At 50.8% G+C, this 17,010-nt stretch overlaps 1 protein-coding gene across 15 annotated transcripts in view; it reads left to right on the top strand.

The window, feature by feature from the left end:
- The window catches only part of TSPOAP1 (TSPO associated protein 1), a 233,618-nt gene that overhangs the window by 97,857 nt on the left and 118,751 nt on the right, over positions 1-17,010 (top strand). For all 15 annotated transcript variants that reach the window (XR_012155490.1, XR_012155492.1, XR_012155491.1 and 12 more), the window contains 2 exons: positions 3,094-3,286; positions 15,699-15,937. Coding sequence is in view for 12 of the 15 variants with exons in the window: in XM_073316129.1 (XP_073172230.1) it covers positions 3,094-3,286; positions 15,699-15,937 (432 nt within the window). In the remaining 3 variants the exon portion in view is untranslated. The remainder of the gene's footprint in view (positions 1-3,093; positions 3,287-15,698; positions 15,938-17,010) is intronic.

The following is a 17,010-nucleotide window of genomic DNA, read 5'->3' as shown; positions in this document are numbered from 1 at the left end:
GTTAAACATCCAATCACCACCAACCTTCTTGGTGAAAACCGAAATAAAGAAGTCATTAAGGACCTCTGCCATTTCCTGTTGTTATTTCCCCCCCACATTGAGTAACGAGCCTACCCTGCCCTTGGTCTTCCTCTTGCTTCTAATGTATTTGTAGTATGTTTTCTTGTTGCACTTTATGTCTCTAGCTAGTTTGATCTCGTTTTGTGCCCTGGCCTTTCTAATTTTGTCCCTACATACTTGTTTTATTTGTTTATAGTCATCCTTTGTAATTTGACCAAGTTTCCACTTTTTGTAGAACTCTTTTTTGAGTTTTAGATCATTCAAGATCTCCTGGTTAAGCCAGGGTGGTCTCTTGCCATACTTCCTATCTTTCCTACACAGTGGCATAGTTTGCTCTTGTGGCCTTAATAATGTCTCTTTGAAAACTGCCAGCTGTCTTCAATTGTTTTTCTCCTTAGACTTGCTTCCCATGGGATTTCACTTACCAACTCCCTGAGTTTGCTAAAGTCTGCCTTCTTGAAATCCATTGCCTTTATTGTGCTGTTCTCCCTCCTACCATTCCTTAAAATCATGAACTCTACCATTTCATGATCACTTTTACCACAGTTGCCTTCCACTTTCAAATTCTCAGTCAGTTCCTCCTTATTCGTCAAAATCAAATCTAGTAGCTTTCTCCATCTTCTAAAATAAAAAATTGTCTCCAATACATTCCAAGAACTGGTTGGATAATCTGTGCCCTGCTGTGTTATTTTCCCAGCAGATGTCTGGGTTGTCGAAGTCCCCCATCACCACCAAGTCCTGTGCTTTGGATAATTTTGTTAGTTGTTAAAAAACTGAATGGAAAGGTCTTGTGCTCATCTGAAAAAGGACAAGAGATTCAAATATGTCATTTTCAGAGTTGGTCAAAAATCAGAATTTCTTTTCTACAGAAAATTCCAGTAGTTTTTCATTCCAAAGTCGGACGAAAGTTCAACATATCAAAAATTTTCATGGAATGGAAAACTTTGAAAAACGTTGACTCAAAATTTTTCATTTTGACATTTCTGATGTAAACGAAATGTTCAGAGAAGATACTGCAGTGCATCATGCGTAAGGCTATGTTTTAGTCACAGGTATCTTTAGTAAAAGTCACGGACAGGTCACTGGCGGTAAACAAAAATTCATGGCCCGTGACCTGTCCATGTTTTTTACTAAAAATGCCTGTGACTAAAACTTGGGGTGGTGGGGAGGTTTGCCCGGGGGCCCCGCGGGTGCTGGTGGAGGGCGGCCCGGGTGCTGGAGGGAAAGGGGTGGTGCACGACCCGGGATCCCTGCTGGTGCTGGCGGGGGGGTGAGCCGTGGTGCTAGGCCCAGGACCCCTGCTGTTGCTGGGGAGGGAGGAGTTGGCGGGGCTGGCAGGCTCCCTACCTGGCTCTGTGCCTCCTCCCCACCAGCAGCAGCAGAATTCGGGTGTGGGAGGGGGCAGGGATTGGGGCACGGGATGGGGTGAGGCGGGTTCTGGGCAGCGCTTACCTCTGCACACTGCATCCACCCAGAGCACTGGCTTCACAGCTCCCATTGGCTGGCAACTGGGTCAATGGGAGCTGAGTGGGGTGGTGCCTGCAGGCAGGGGCAGCGCGCAGAGCTGCCTGGCCATGCCTCTGCCTAGCAGCTGAGTGAGGGGGATGTCGTTGCTTCCAGGGAGCCCCCCTGGTGAGCGCTGCCAAGAGCTCTCCTCACCCCCTCCCATGCCCCAGTCCCCTGCCCCCTCCCACACCCAAACTCTGCTGCTGGGGTTGGGGTTTGTGGGGGCCCGAGACTGCCCCAGCAGCTGCTGGTGCGGTGAGCCAGGTGCACTGGCCGCTGCAGAAGTCACGGAAAGTCACGGAATCCGTGACCTCCGTGACAAACTCGCAGCCTTAATCATCCGAGACGTAGTCCCACAGGGGAGCCCAGCCCATAGAGAAGAACAGATGTAAGGCACCCAAACTACAGCTCCTCCAATGAGGCACCACCGCCTCTCGTGCAGACCCAGATTAGTGTTGAACTGACCTGAAAAATTAAAAATTTGGGGGAAATTGGAGATTTTCCTGCAGAAACTACATTTTCTTTTGAAAAAGTATTTAGACAGGACATTCCCAACAGGCTTTAGTAAGTTTTGTTTGTTTGCTAGGAGTGAGGTTAAAAGCGGGGTTAAAGGACAGGTGGTCCCTGGAAACTGTGTGGGCTGGGGGCATTGAGGGAGCTGGATGTGGGAGCTGCAGTAGGCTATGTTGGAGATGGGTTATGTGTATTTTTAAACCCCTATTGGGACAAGAGCCCAGCTGCGTGGGCCATGCACACAGGAAGGAGAGGCACTCTGGGGCCGGAAGCCAGGGGTGTGCAAGTGATTCTCAAGTGATCCTCGTAGCCCCCACATCTCCCTCTGGAGAATCATCTCCTCCGCTTTCCTACGTCTGCTGCAATCCACAGTCCCCTGTGGAAAACAATTCCTGGAGGTGGGTTGTGTGACATCAGTGGTACGTGTGCAGGTTCTTGGATAGTCCAGGGGCCTTGATGCTCTATTGCTCCCTGGAGTCTCTCTCACTCGTGGATGAACTTGGCCCAGGAGGGGAATGTTAGGGCTTCTGCCCCCAGTGGTTTGGTGGGGAAGCTGCTGGAGGCCTCATGTCCCAGGGAGGCTCCCTAGATCAGTTAAGTCTGGTGGAGTCCCTTTTGGAGATATGACTTAGATGTGAAAAGCCTTCCCATCTCCTCTATCTCAAAGGGCCTTGTTTGACTCGCTTCCAGCCCCTCCTGCCTTTTCTCCTGTATGGGAATGAAATGGGGAAATTGCAGGCACAAAGCAGCTTACCAGTGATGGCTCAGCTTGGGTTTAGAGTGAAACCAATCCTAAACCTGTCTATTGGCACTGGGATTTTCAAAGGGCCTATGGCCCGGGGGTTGCCAACCCCTACTGATCATCTCTGGGATGTGGGCACCTCCCTCCTTTCATCCTCTCTGAAAATCCCAGCTCCATTACATGGAACGACACAGCAAATACCGCTGCTGTTCAGAGCCTTGTCCCAGTTCGGGCCTGTGTTTGTACCTCACTTTGCTTTGCTTCTCCGCCAGGCCCAAGTGAGAGATCTGGAGGATCAGTGCCGCAGCCACATCGAACAGTTCAGTCTCCTGTCTCAGGAACTCAAACGATTCCAGCTACAGACCGGAAAGAGTGGCCCTCTGACCTCAACACTGGTGACTTCTGAGCTCCCGCTCATGCCCTGCTGTTCCATCCCTCAATCCCAGTGCCATCAATGGGAGAAGGGTAACTGCTGCGAGAAGCTGATGCGTGCTTTGATAGTTAATACGTTGTCTGTTGGCTTCCCCGAGTGTAAATAGAACCAGTTAGGAGCAATAATGGGAATAATTCTCTCATCTCTTTACTTTCTTTTTAAACCCCACTAGCATATGTCTGAGACTGATTTAGAACTACACGTACTTAACACTTCAGTTGTTAGAGGGAAATATTCCACTGACACTTTACACTTACGAAAAGAGTCTTTAATTCCTAGCCCCAAACTACTAAACATTTGCTTGGAATAATTTCCCAAATAATTAGGTCTATGCCCAGCAGTAAACGATGTTAGTTGGGGAGGAAGAGAGTACAATAGCTAACAGTGGGATGGTGTCACTCTATAAATGCAAATTTCAGGACAGCCTTAGCTCTGGAGCCACTGCTGATGCCTCCAGAAGATTTGTGTTTAAATGCAAGGTAACATGCAAGAGGATTGAGGGAGAGCATCTGGGCCCTTTGTAAGGCTTGCAGGTGCAAGCCCTGATCAAATGCCGTCCTCATACATTGAAACAATTTACCAAGGGATGAGGTGGATTATCCATCCCTTGGAGCTTTAAATCGAGCTTGGGTGTCTTTCTCAAGGATACTCTCTAGTTCTGCCAGCAGTTGTGGACTCGCTGGGTGACACTTTCTAGCTGGAGTCATGCGGGAGGTCAAATTAGATTATCATAATGGTCCTTTCTGGCCTTGAAAATCTATGGATTTGTGCACTTTAGGCAATCAGCAAAGCAATTTCCTTAGCTGTGCATCTTGTGGACTCTCTGTGAGAGATGAAATTCCCCTTGTACAGAGGATCTTCACAATACTTGTGCACCACTTAAATCCCACTTAAGACCTCATAAATTAGAGCTGGGCAAAAAATCTTTTTTGGTTGCTGGCAATCTGAAAAAACTGAAGACAAACTTTATTTTGGGTGAAACAAAAAATGAACTTTTTCAAAGTATGTCGTGAATCGAAAAGTCCGAGAACATTTTGAGTCAGGTCTAACAAAATGTTTTGTTTGCTCTGATTTGAAAGCTTTTGTTTCAGTTTCACCATTTCACTGAGAGAGAGGGAGGAGGTGATGGTGCCCCCTGGCAGGTCTTAGCTTGGAATGTTTCAGCATTACTGAAACATTTCAATTTTTCGAGGGGGTGGAAACGGTTTAGCAAACTCTGCACAAAGTTACAGGCAGTTTAGGGTTGACTGAAACAATTTATTTGCAGAATAATGCAATTTGCCAAAAATTTGCCCAGCTTTACTTAGCATAGGTCCTTGTGTTTATCCCTGTGCCTAGGGGCAAATTCATCCTAACGTTGCTGAGTTCCATGCAAATCAACAGAAGACAATAACACTGTCCTCTTGTCACTGATCATTTTGCTTGCATTACTGGTTCAAAGGAAACTAGCTTGGCTCCCAGAGCCCAGGGTGAGTTTGTGGGACCGGCAGCTAAAAACTGACTCTTTTTACTTGAAGACCCTGGAAGCAGTTTTCTGGAGTCGCTGAGAAACAATAAACATGGGACTCCCCAGCACCATCACAGAGTCAGGGTGAAGTTGGATGGCAAAGACCTCAGAAGTCAAGAAATGCCAACTAGGAAGTTACCAAAAAACCTTAGCTCTGCCCCTGTGGCAGATGTGTTGTTATACAGTTAATAACATGGTCACATACCTTTTCTCATAAGTGTTTCTACAAATCTACTAAATACTAATACTAAATCTGATCAGCATTTTCCAAATTTTGATATTTCAACAAAAAACAAAATAGTTTTGCAGACATTTCCACAAAAATCACCCCTTAAAGCTGTTCGAAATTCAGAATTTTAAGGGATTGATTTCGTTGTGAAAATTTTCCCAAACATTTTGCTATTTGTCAACCAGACTTATTAGATATGTTTGTGCAGCATCTTCTATGCTGTACGTCAGGGGTGGGCAAACTTTTGGTCCAAGGGCCACATCTGGGTATGGAAATTGTAGGGCGGGCCATGAATGCTTATGAAATTGGGATTGGGGTGGGATGGGGGGGTGAGGGCTCCGCCTGGGGGTGGGGGCTCTGGGGTGGGGCTGGGGATGAGGAGTTCAGGGTGCAGGAGGGGGCTCTGGGTTGGGGCAGAGGGTTGGGGTGCGATAGGGGGCAGTGAGGGCTCCGGCTGGAGGTGTGGGCTCTGGGGTGGAGCTGGGGATGAGGGGTTCGGAGTGCAGGAGGGGGCTCTGTACTGAGGCGGGGAGTTAGGGTGTAGAGGTGTTTGAGGGCTCTGGCTGGGGGTGTGGGCTCTGGGGTGGGGCTGGGGATGAGGGGTTCGGAGTGCAGGAGGGGGCTCTGCGGTGAGGCAGGGGGTTAGGGTGCAGAGATGTGTGAGAGCTCTGGCTGGGGGTGTGGGCTCTGGGGTGGGGCTGGGGATGAGGAGTTCAGGGTGCAGGAGGGGGCTCTGGGTTGGGGCAGAGGGTTGGGGTGCGATAGGGGGCAGTGAGGGCTCCGGCTGGAGGTGTGGGCTCTGGGGTGGAGCTGGGGATGAGGGGTTCGGAGTGCAGGAGGGGGCTCTGCACTGAGGCGGGGAGTTAGGGTGCAGAGGTGTTTGAGGGCTCTGGCTGGGGGTGTGGGCTCTGGGGTGGGGCTGGGGATGAGGGGTTCGGAGTGCGGGAGGGGGCTCTGCACTGAGGCGGGGAGTTAGGGTGCAGAGGTGTTTGAGGGCTCTGGCTGGGGGTGTGGGCTCTGGGGTGGGGCTGGGGATGAGGGGTTTGGGGTGCAGGAGGGGGCTCCAGGCTGGGATCGAGGGGTTTGGAGGGTGGGAGGGAGATCAAGGCTGGGGCAGGGGCTTGGGGCACAGGAGGGAGTCATGGGTGTAGGCTCCGGGTGGCGCTTACCTCAAGCAGCTCCCAGAAGCAGCGGCATGTCCCCCCCGGCTACTACACGGAGGCACGGCCATGCAGCTCTGTGCGCTGCCCCATCTGCAGGCGTCGCCCCTGTAGCTCCCATTGGCCGCAGTTCCTGGCCAATGGGAGCTGTGGGGGCAGCACTTGGGGCGGGGGCAGCATGTGGAGCCGGAGGGGGACATGCTGTGGCACGCATGCGTGGAGTGGCCCCCAGCCCTGCTCCCTGGCTGGAGCCTGGGAGCAGGGCAAGCTCCAGACCCCGCTCTCCGGCTGGAGCTCGAGGGCCGGATTAAAACGGTTGGCAGGCCGTATGTGGTCTGCGGGCCATAGTTCGCCCACCCTTGCTGTACATCGATTTATGTAGGCCAGATAGAGTTCCTAGAGCAGTGATTCTCCCCCTGTTTACCGTTGTGGGCCGCATATGCCACTCTCCATGTGTTGTGTGGGTCGCATCCACACGATATATAGTCTTCTTGGAGTGCTTGCTCATGTCGATTCCAGCTAGGTGTGTGTGTGCCGTGTGCACAGTTGTCGGAAGGTTTTCCCCCAGCAGCACCCGTCATTTTGGCCGTGGAACCCCCTGGAGTGGCGCCTTCATGGCGGTGAATATAGGTGCCTACTGACCCGCTGCTTCTTCAGTTCCTTCTTACCGCCAGAGATAGTCATTGGAACTGCGGTCGCTTGCCTTAGCAAGTGCTTCCCCTAGTGTTTGTATTTATTTCTCTGTAAATAGTTATTCCTTAGAGTGAGTTAGTTTAGTTGGTTTGCTAGCTAGGAGTGGAGGTCCTTCCCCCACCCTAATTTGTCTCCTCTTTGGGATTCGGGGCATGCCTTGATCCCAAGGGTTTAAACCTGCGGAACCTGCCTCAAGCCCGTGCCAATGGGCGACCCCCACAACTCTTGTCTTGAGTGTCTAGGGGAGGCGCACCAAACAGAACAGTGCAAGATTTGTAAAGGTTTCTGGCCGAGGACTAACAAAGAATGGGACTTCAGGCTGAAGCAGATCCAGATGGAAGCAGCTCTTCGTTCCCAGCTGGCTCCGTGCTGACAGGATCTGGCACCAAGCACCTCTGTGTGGAGCGCTCTGGCCTCTGTGCAAGAAACAGTGTCAAGGAAGGACTCTGGCCATAGATATCCTCAGCACCGACATTCCCTGGCATCAAAGCTCGCAGAATCTTGCACTCTCTGGTGCCACATAAGCGGCACAAGAAGGTGGACAGAGGGTGCTCGCCCGCACCAAGAGTGGCCGGATCGGACAGCACCACCGAGGGGCGTCCTGCGCAGGAGCACCTGTGGCTGACATGACATGAGCTGGCACCGTAGACTTTGGTCCCGGGGTCTGTCGAGTCTGGTGCTGTTGGGGGGAGGGATAGCTCAGTGGTTTGAGCGTTGACCTGCTAAACCCAGGGTTGTGAGTTCAATCCTTGAGGGGGCCATTTACAGATCTGGGGCAAAAATTGGGGATTGGTCCTGCTTTGAGCAGGGGGTTGGACTAGATGACCTCCTGAGGTCCCTTCCAACCCTGATATTCTATGATTCTGACTCTCCTGATCGAGAGTGTCAGGTGGATGAGGTGGTGAGGGACATGATTTGCCGTGACGGCTCCGCAGTCCTGCGTGAGCTGGGATAGACATCTGGCACTGCAACACGGGGCACCATCCAGAGGCAAGCCAGCAATTATAAGGCACCGCTCACCATCTACGTGGCACTGCTCCCTGCGGCACTGGTCACCACCACCGTCCCTGTAGCACCTGTCTCCGCAGCACCGGTCTTCAGCACCTTCATCGCGGCACTGCTCTCTGGTACCATCCCTGCAACCGCTCTCCGGCACCATCCCGATCGCCACCGTCGTGATCTTCGTGCTCGAGATCCTGAACATTGGACTCAGAGGTGGCGTCCTATTACTTGATCAGACCACTGCAGACATAGGCAGAACGTGAGGATGGTGCCATGGCAAGTGCAGTGACAAGGGCCCGTGCAATGACCATTCTGGACCTTGTGAGCCTACCACCAAGCCCAGGGCACGCACTCCAAGGGTTCTCACTCTGTGGTGTTGGAAGCCTGGTCGCTTCCGCCAGCCACGGACCATCCCACCCTTCGGGGCTCTGAAACAGCGTCAGGGCACAGTACGGAGCTGCGTCCAGATCCCGGGCCCACCACCAGCCCTGAGCCTGCGGTTGGCGCCGAGGAGCATGGCACCGAGCAGGACGAGTCCGGAGAGCCAGAGGGCAAGGAGAGCCTGGTGCCTCCTTTGGCCTTGTCGTCATCCTCACTGGACGAAGCGGGTGGCGGGGCCTTCCTCCTTCAGGCTGCCCCCCATTGACAGAGCACACCAGGACCTGCTGCATAAGGTGGCTCACAATATTGGGCTTTAGGCTGAGGAGGTAGTCGAATCAGAGGACCCAATGGTCGACATTCTGACCCCGGAATGGCTGTCTAGGGTGGCTTTGTCCCTCATGAAGACTATTCAGGTCACTACAAAAACCCTGTGGCAAACCCCTGCCTCCATTCCCCCTACAGCAAAGGGGGTGGAGAAGAAGTATTTTATCCCCTCTAAGGGGTACGAGTACTTATTTACTTACCCGCAGCCCTGCTCGCTTGTTGTGGCCTCGGTGAATGAGAGAGAGAGGCAGACACAGTAAGGGCCACCCCAAAGTCTAAAGACTCAGAAAATCTGGGCCTCTTCAGATGGAAGGTTTACTCGACCGGAGGGCTTCAGCTCAGGGTTGCTAACCAACAGGCAGTCCTGAGTAGATCTAATTTCAACTCATGGAGCTGAAATTCAAGGAGTTGGTCCCATCTGAATCCAAGGCAGAGTTTGCTGCCATAGTGGATGAGGGAAAGGCAGTGGCACAGACCTCTTTACAGGCCTCACTGGACCTGCAGACTTGGCCACGCAAACCTTGTCCTCGAGCATAGCTATGAGGAGGAGTTCATGGCTCCAAGCGTCCAGCCTTCCTCCTGAAGTTCCTTGATGACTGGCTGCTCTGGGGGCCACTCCAAGGAGCAAGTGGAGCGCCAGATCAACCTGGTAAGATCCTCCTTTGACAGGCTGGGTGTCCTTCTCAACAAGCGCAAATCAACTCTATCCTCTCCGCAGATAATAGAATTTTCGGAGCAGTGGTGGACTTGGGTCAGGCCAGGGCATCCCTGCCGGAATCTCAGTTTCGGACAATGACAGACATCATACAAAACTTCAAGTGGGTATCCCACCACCCAAGCAAGGAACTGCTTAAAGCTCCTCAGCCACATGGCAGCACATATGTATGTGGTACAACACATGAGACTGAGACTCAGACCTCTCCAGGCCTGGCTGGTGTCAGCTTATCGGCCAGGGAGCAACAGTCTAGACAAGGTGGTCACCCTCCCGGCGCCAGTTCTCGAGTCTTTCCACTGGTGGCTCAACCCACAGACGGTATGTGTGGGAGTCCCCTTCGCAAAGCCCCAGCCCTCCCTGTCCCTGGTGACAGATGTGGCAACGTTGGGATGGGGTGCTCACCTGGGAGACCTTCAGACCCAAGGTCTCTGGTCACAAGAAGAGCTCTCACTCCACATCAACGTTAAGGAGCTGAGAGCAGTCCGCCTGGCATGCCAGACCTTCCAGGCCCACTTGCAGGGGAAATGCGCGGAGGTGATGATGGACAACACAACTGCAATGTTTTATACAAACAAGCAGGGTGGAGGTCATTCCTCTCCCCTAAGTTGGGAAGCCCTCAAGCTGTGGGACTTCTGCATAGCCCACTCCATTCACTTGGAAGCATTCTACCTCCCAGGTTCCCAGAACAAGTTGGCGGACTATCTCAGCAGATCCTTCCACAGTCAGAAGTGGTCCAGCTGCCCGGACATGGTGTACAATGTTTTCCAAAGGTGGGGGTTCCCCAAATTGACCTGTTCGCCATGAAGAGCAACAGAAAATGTCCCCACTTCTGTTCTTCCGGAATCACAGTCCCTCATGGACATGTTCCTCCTCCCCTGGATGGACCATCTGTTGTATGTGTTACCATCGTTTCCACTCGTCCATAAGGTTCTGCTCAAGATCATAGAATATCAGAGTTGGAAGGGAACTCTGGAGGTCATCTAGTCCAACCCCCTGCCCAGAGCAGGACCAATCCAAACCAAATCATCCCAGCCAGGGCTTTGTCAAGCCTGACCTTAAAAACTTCTAAGGAAGGGGATTCCACTACCTCCCTAGGTAACACATTCCAGTGTTTCACCACTCTCCTAGTGAAAACGTTTTTCCTAATATCCAACCTAAATCTCCCCCACTGCAACTTGAGACCATTACTCCTTGTCCTGTCATCTGCTATCACTGAGAATAGTCTAGATCCATCTCTTTGGATCCACCTTTCAGGTAGTTAAAAGCAGCTATCAAATCCCCCCTCATTCTTCTCTTCCGTAGACTAAACAATCCCAGTTCCCTCAGCCTCTCCTCATAAGTCGTGTTCCAGACCCCTAATCATTTTTATTGCCCTTCGCTGGACTCTCTCCAATTTCTCCACATCCTCCTTGTAGTGTGGGGCCCAAAACTGGACACAGTACTCCAGATGAGGCCTCACCAGTGTCAAATAGAGCGGAACGATCACGCCCCTCGATCTGGTGGCAACGCCCCTACTTATACACCCCAAAATGCCATTGGCCTTCTTGGCAACAAGGGCACACTGTTGACTCATATCCAGCTTCTTGTCCACTGTCACCCCTAGGTCCTTCTCTGCAGAACTGCTGCCTAGCCATTCGGTCCCTAGTCTGTAGCGGTGCATTGGATTTTTCCGTCCTAAGTGCAGGACTCTGCACTTGTCCTTGTTGAACCTCATCAGATTTCTTTTGGCCCAATCCTTCAATTTGTCTAGGTCCCCCTGTATCCTATCCCTACTCTCCAGCGTATCTACCACTCCTCCCAGCTTAGTGTCATCTGCAAACTAGCTGAGGGTGCAATACACACCATCCTCCAGATTGTTAATGAAGATATTGAACAAAACCGGCCTGAGGACCGACCCTTGGGGCACTCTGCTAGATACCGGCTGCCAACTAGAGATGGAGCCATTGATCACTACCCGTTGAGCCTGACAATCTAGCCAACTTTCTACCCAACTTGTAGTGCATCCATCCAGCCCATACTTCTTTAACTTGCTGGCAAGAATACTGTGGGAGACCGTGTCAAAAACTTTGCTAAAGTCAAGGAATAACACGTCCACTGCTTTCCCTTCATCCATAGAACCAGTTATCTCATCATAGAAGGTAATTAGATTAGTCAGGTATGACTTTCCCTTGGTGATTCCATGCTGACTGTTCCTGATCACTTTCCTCTCCTCTAAGTGCTTCCGAATTGATTCCTTGAGGACCTGCTCCATGATTTTTCCAGGGACTGAGGTGAGGCTGACCGGCCTGTAGCTCCCAGGATCCTCCTTCTTCCCTTTTTTAAAGATGGGCACTACATTAGCCTTTTTCCAGTCTTCCGGGACTTCCCCCGATCGCCATGAGTTTCCTTGGCTTTCTTCTTGTTGCCAACATACCTCAGGAAACCCTTCTTGTTACTCTTAACATCCCTTGCTAGCTGCAACTCCAAGTGTGATGTGGCCTTCCTGATTTCATTCCTACATGCCCGAGCAATATTTATATATTCATCCCTGGTCATTTGTCCAATCTTCCACTTCTTGTAAGCCTCCTTTTTGTGCTTAAGATCAGCAAGGATTTCACTGTTAAGCCAAGCTGGTCACCTGCCATATTTACTGTTCTTTCGACACATCGGGATGATTTGTCCCTGTAACCACAATAAGGATTCTTTAAAATACAGCCAGCTCTCCTGGATTCCTTTCACCCTCATGTTATTCTCCCAGGGGATCCTGCCCATCAGTTCCCGGAGGGAGTCAAAGTCTGCTTTTCTGATGTCCTGGGTCTGTATTCTGCTGCTTTCCTTTCTTCCTTGTGTCAGGATCCTGAACTCGACCAGCTCATGGTCACTGCCTCCCAGGTTTCCATCCACTTTTGCTTCCTCTACTAATTCTTCCTGGTTTGTGAGCAGCAGGTCAAGAAGAGCTCCGCCCCTAGTTGGTTCCTCCAGCACTTGCACCAGGAAATTGTCCCCTACAGTTTCCAAAAACTTCCTGGATTGTCTGTGCACCACTGTATTGCTCTCCCAGCAGATAAGAGGATGATTGAAGTCGCCCATGAGAACTAGGGTGTACGATCTAGTAGCTTCTGCGAGTTGCCGGAAGAAAGCCTCATCCACCTCATCCCACTGGTCCGGTGGTCTCTAGCAGACTCCCACTATGACATCACCCTTGTTGCTCACGCTTCTAAACTTAATCTAGAGACTCTCAGATTTTTTCTGCAGTTTCGTACTTGAGCTCTGAGCAGTCATACTGCTCCCTTACATACAATGCAACTCCCTTTCCTTTTCTGGCCTCCCTGTCCTTCCTGAACAGTTTATACCCATCCACGACAGTACTCCAGTCATGCGCAGGGAGAAGAGTACAGTCATACTGGTAGTGCCAGCCTGGCCTTGCCAGCACTGGTATACCATGCTTCTGGAGCTGTCAGTGGATGCTCCATTCTCATTGCCTCTGCTTCTGCACCTGATCACCCAAGGCCACAGTCATCTTCATCATCACGATATCGAGTCTCTTTACCTCACCGCTTGGAAGCTTCATGGCTCAACCTGATTGAGCTGATGTGCTTGGAGCCCGTTAGGGAGCTTCTGCTGGGCAGCAGGAAACCCTCCACCAGGGCTACCTACCTGGCCAAGTGGAAAAGGGTTGCAATCTGGTGTTCTCATAGGTGCCTGCATTGGGAGAGCACAACCCTACCACTCATCTTAGACTACCTATTAGACTTAAAACAGCAGGGCCTCTTGGTTTCATCTCTCCAGGTTCACCTGGCAGCAATTTCAGCTTTCCACCTGGGAGCAGCCGGCTGTTCAGTCTTGGCCAACCCGATGGTCAGTTGCTTCCTGAAAGGTCTGGGCAGGCTATACCTGCAGATTAAGCAACAAATCCCAGCGTGGGACCTTAACCTGGTCTTTTCCAGGCTAATGGGACCCCTGTTTGAATTCCCAGCAACTTGTTCATTGCTCGACCTATCGTGGAAGGTGGCTTTCCTAGTCACCATTACGTCAGCAAGGAGAGTCTCCAATCTTAAAGCCCTAACCTCCGATCCTCCTTATACCATTTTTTATAAGGACAAGGTACAACTTAGGCTTCATCCAGCCTTTCTTCCAAAGGTTGTCTCCCAATTCCATGCCAATTAGGACATTTTTCTGCCAGTCTTTTACCCTAAACCTCATGCGGATGGCTGGAAACAAAGAATCATAGAATCATAGAATAATCAGGGTTGGAAGGGACCTCAGGAGGTCATCTAGTCCAACCCCCTGCTCAAAGCAGGACCAATCCCCAATTAAATCATCCCAGCCAGGGCTTTGTCAAGCCTGACCTTAAAAACTTCTAAGGAAGGAGATTCTACCACCTCCCTAGGTAACACATTCCAGTGTTTCACCACCCTCCTAGTAAAAAGTTTTTCCTAATATCCAACCTAAACTCCCCCACTGCAACTTGAGACCATTACTTCTTGTCCTGTCATCTTCTACCACTGAGAATAGTCTAGAACCATCCTCTCTGGAACCACCTCTCAGGTAGTTGAAAGCAGCTATCAAATCCCCCCTCATTCTTCTCTTCTGCAGACTAAACAATCCCAGCTCCCTCAGCCTCTCCTCATAAGTCATGTGTTCCAGACCCCTAATCATTTTTGTTGCTCTTCACTGGACTCTCTCCAATTTCTCCACATCCTTCTTGTAGTGTGGGGCCCAAAACTGGACACAGTACTCCAGATGAGGCCTCACCAATGTCGAATAGAGGGGGACGATCACGTCCCTCGATCTGCTCGCTATGCCCCTACTTATACACCCCAAAATGCCATTGGCCTTCTTGGCAACAAGGGCACACTGCTGACTCATATCCAGCTTCTCGTCCACTGTCACCCCTAGGTCCTTTTCTGCAGAACTGCTGCCTAGCCATTCGGTCCCTAGTCTGTAGCGGTGCATTGGATTCTTCTGTCCTAAGTGCAGGACCTAAGCAGGAGTGGAAAGACTACACTCGTTGGATTTTCGGAGAGCTCTGGCTTTTTACATCAAATGCACAAAGCCGTTCCGTAAGTTGAACCAGTTGTTCGTGGTGGTTGTGGATAGAATGGACGGCCTTCTGGTGTTGTCACAGAGAATTTCATTATGGATCATGTCCTGTATCCGGGCAAGCTATGATCTAACAAAAGTTCCGGCCGCTGCACTAATGGCTCATTCCACAAGGGCGCAGGCCTCCTTGACAGCATTCCTGGCCCAGGTCCTGATCCAGGAGATCTGCAGGGCAGCAACATGGTCCTCAGTTCACACTTTCACCTCTCTTTATGCCATTACCCAGCATGTCAGGGACGATGCTACATTCGGCAGAGCAGTGTTTCATTCAGCGATTCCTTCGAGCTCCGACCCCACCTCCTAATTAGGGCTTGGGAGTCACCTAATTGGAATCGACATGAGCAAGCACTCAAAGAAGAAAAAATGGTTACTCACCTTCTCATAATTGTTGTTCTTCGAGATGTGTTGCTCATGTCCATTCTAAGACCCACCCGTCTTCCCATCTGTCGGAGTAGCCAGCAAGAAGGAACTGAACAGGTGGCTGGTCGGCAGGGACCTATGTACACCGCCATGAAGGCGCCACTCCAGGGGTCTCCAGAGCCGACCCGACAGATGCTGCTAGGGGAAAAACCTTCCGACGACTGTGCACATGGGCACACACACACCTAATTGGAATGGACACGAGCAACACATCTCAAAGAACAACAGTTGCGAGAAGGTGAGTAACCGGTTTTACTACCTGTATGGCCCTGAGGATGTCACATGAGCTGGAGCTGTGTGCTGATTGGGCTGCAAGTGGCCTATGGCCATAGGTTGAGAACCACCACCCTAGAGAGACAAGGTGGGTGAGGTAATACCTTTTTTTGGACCACCTTATGCTGATGAGAAGCTTTCAAGCTACACAGAGCTCTTCCTCAGTCTGAGAAAGTGTCACGAGATCGAACAGATTGTTTAGCATAAGTAGTCAGCACATGTTCTAAGGAACCATTCAAGGTGAAGTGACCCGTTAACATCCCTGTGGTGTAAGTTAAGTCAAACTGGGGCTGGTGCAGACAAGCCCACAGTTTCAGCAAGCCCTAACGAGCTCCCTAATAGCTCCCCTACCTCCCGTGCAGAGTGGACCTCGGTGAAGGAGAGGATTTGGCCCACAGCAGCATGCAGGGCTGAGTATTTAATGTCAAGTGCCTGATCCTCCCTCCCTTATATCAGTTCAATCCGGTAACTTCAGTGTAGCTGCTCTTGGTGTGAGTGCAAGGAGAATCAGGGCTGAGCGTGTTTCCACAGCTCAAAGCTAAGCCCCTGGGTAGATCCCAGCTATAGAGTGTGTCTACACTGCAAGCACCATGGTGCTCACAGTAGCTCTTCTTCTGCTCTGCTGGTTTGGAATAACAAATGGAATGTTTGGTTTCAGATCCAGATGTTGCCCCTGCATGTCCTGCTCTTCAGTGCACTAAGAAGATTCATGATGAAGGGAGTGAAGAGCTGGAATCGTTACCTCAGATCCCCAATCCTATGTCTAGTGTCACCAAAATTCCAGTCTCAGATGCTGCTGCCACATCTCAGAAGCAAGTCAAGAGACTGGAGTCCCAGTCAAGCTCTTCAAAATCAGAATCCATGCAGAACAGTCCCAAGTCCTGCCCCACTCCAGAGGTCAGTGTTGTTTCTGGTGTCCCTTGTCATTACCCAAGTGGGGATAAGCACACCTTGGGATCAATGCATTTACTAGCACTGCTTTCCTCCGCTTACAGCTACCTCTTAAACCTGTGTCTGGGAACTAGAGAATCCTGTGGAAAAATAATAGAAAACTTGCAGAAAACTGCTGAAGGGATTTGCTCCCTCTTCACTTGTCAACACTCTGTGATGGCCATTTGTATAGATCATTGTGGTCTGAGAGGAATGCAGACAACCGAAGAAAAGCCCTGGGAAATTTATAGCAAGTTTCCTGAATGTTTTCAATTTGTGTTTAGTCCTGGATAGTCTTTGTTGTGATTTCACAGCCCTGGATTGCCACACAATAGCTGCGTACTGCAGCCTGTAGTAGTGGTTTAGCAACATGAAGGCATGTGCCTGTGCCCTGCTGTCCTTGGCATAGAGCCAAGAGGGCGCATGCTGGTGCAAACATTGCTGCTGATACTGTTAGACTTATTAGTAGCTGTTGGTGCAGGAGATCATGAAGGACTACTGAGCTGGTGACGGCAGATGCAGACAGGTTATATTGACTTTGCTTTCTCCTCCCTCTCAGGGATGTGATGGCAGCTGCTCCCTCTGCCCAGTAGGTCTCGTGTATGGATTCTTGTGGGGCTCAGTCCTGTCCCCGCCCTTATTTAATGTTCCCGTTAGATCACTAGGGAAGCTCATGAAAATCTATGTCTGGTAAGAGAGTGCTCCTTTCTTCTTCTGATTCTATGTCCACTCTCCAGTGTACTCTCTTAGCCTAGCAGAGTAGGTTCAGGGCTAAGAGCCAAGAGATCCTGATTTCTAAGCCTACCCTTCCTGCTGACTATCTCTCTTAGTACTTTGAACTTCACAAGCCCTCTTTAAGCTTCATAACATTCCTACAAGGTGAACAAATATCATTGTACTGACAGGGTGACCGAGTCACAGACAGATCAGCTGATGTACCCAAAGTCATAGCTGGGATTGGAACCCAGATCCCCTGAGCATGAACTGTATCTCAGTTTCAGGGTGATGGCACCTGACTTCCCCCTTCCTGGTCCCTGGAG

This window comes from Lepidochelys kempii, chromosome 17 (assembly GCF_965140265.1).
Source record: "Lepidochelys kempii isolate rLepKem1 chromosome 17, rLepKem1.hap2, whole genome shotgun sequence".
Taxonomy (NCBI): domain Eukaryota; kingdom Metazoa; phylum Chordata; order Testudines; family Cheloniidae; genus Lepidochelys; species Lepidochelys kempii.
The sequence above is the reverse complement of the archived record's forward strand: the minus strand, read 5'-3'. Positions and strand labels throughout refer to the sequence as shown.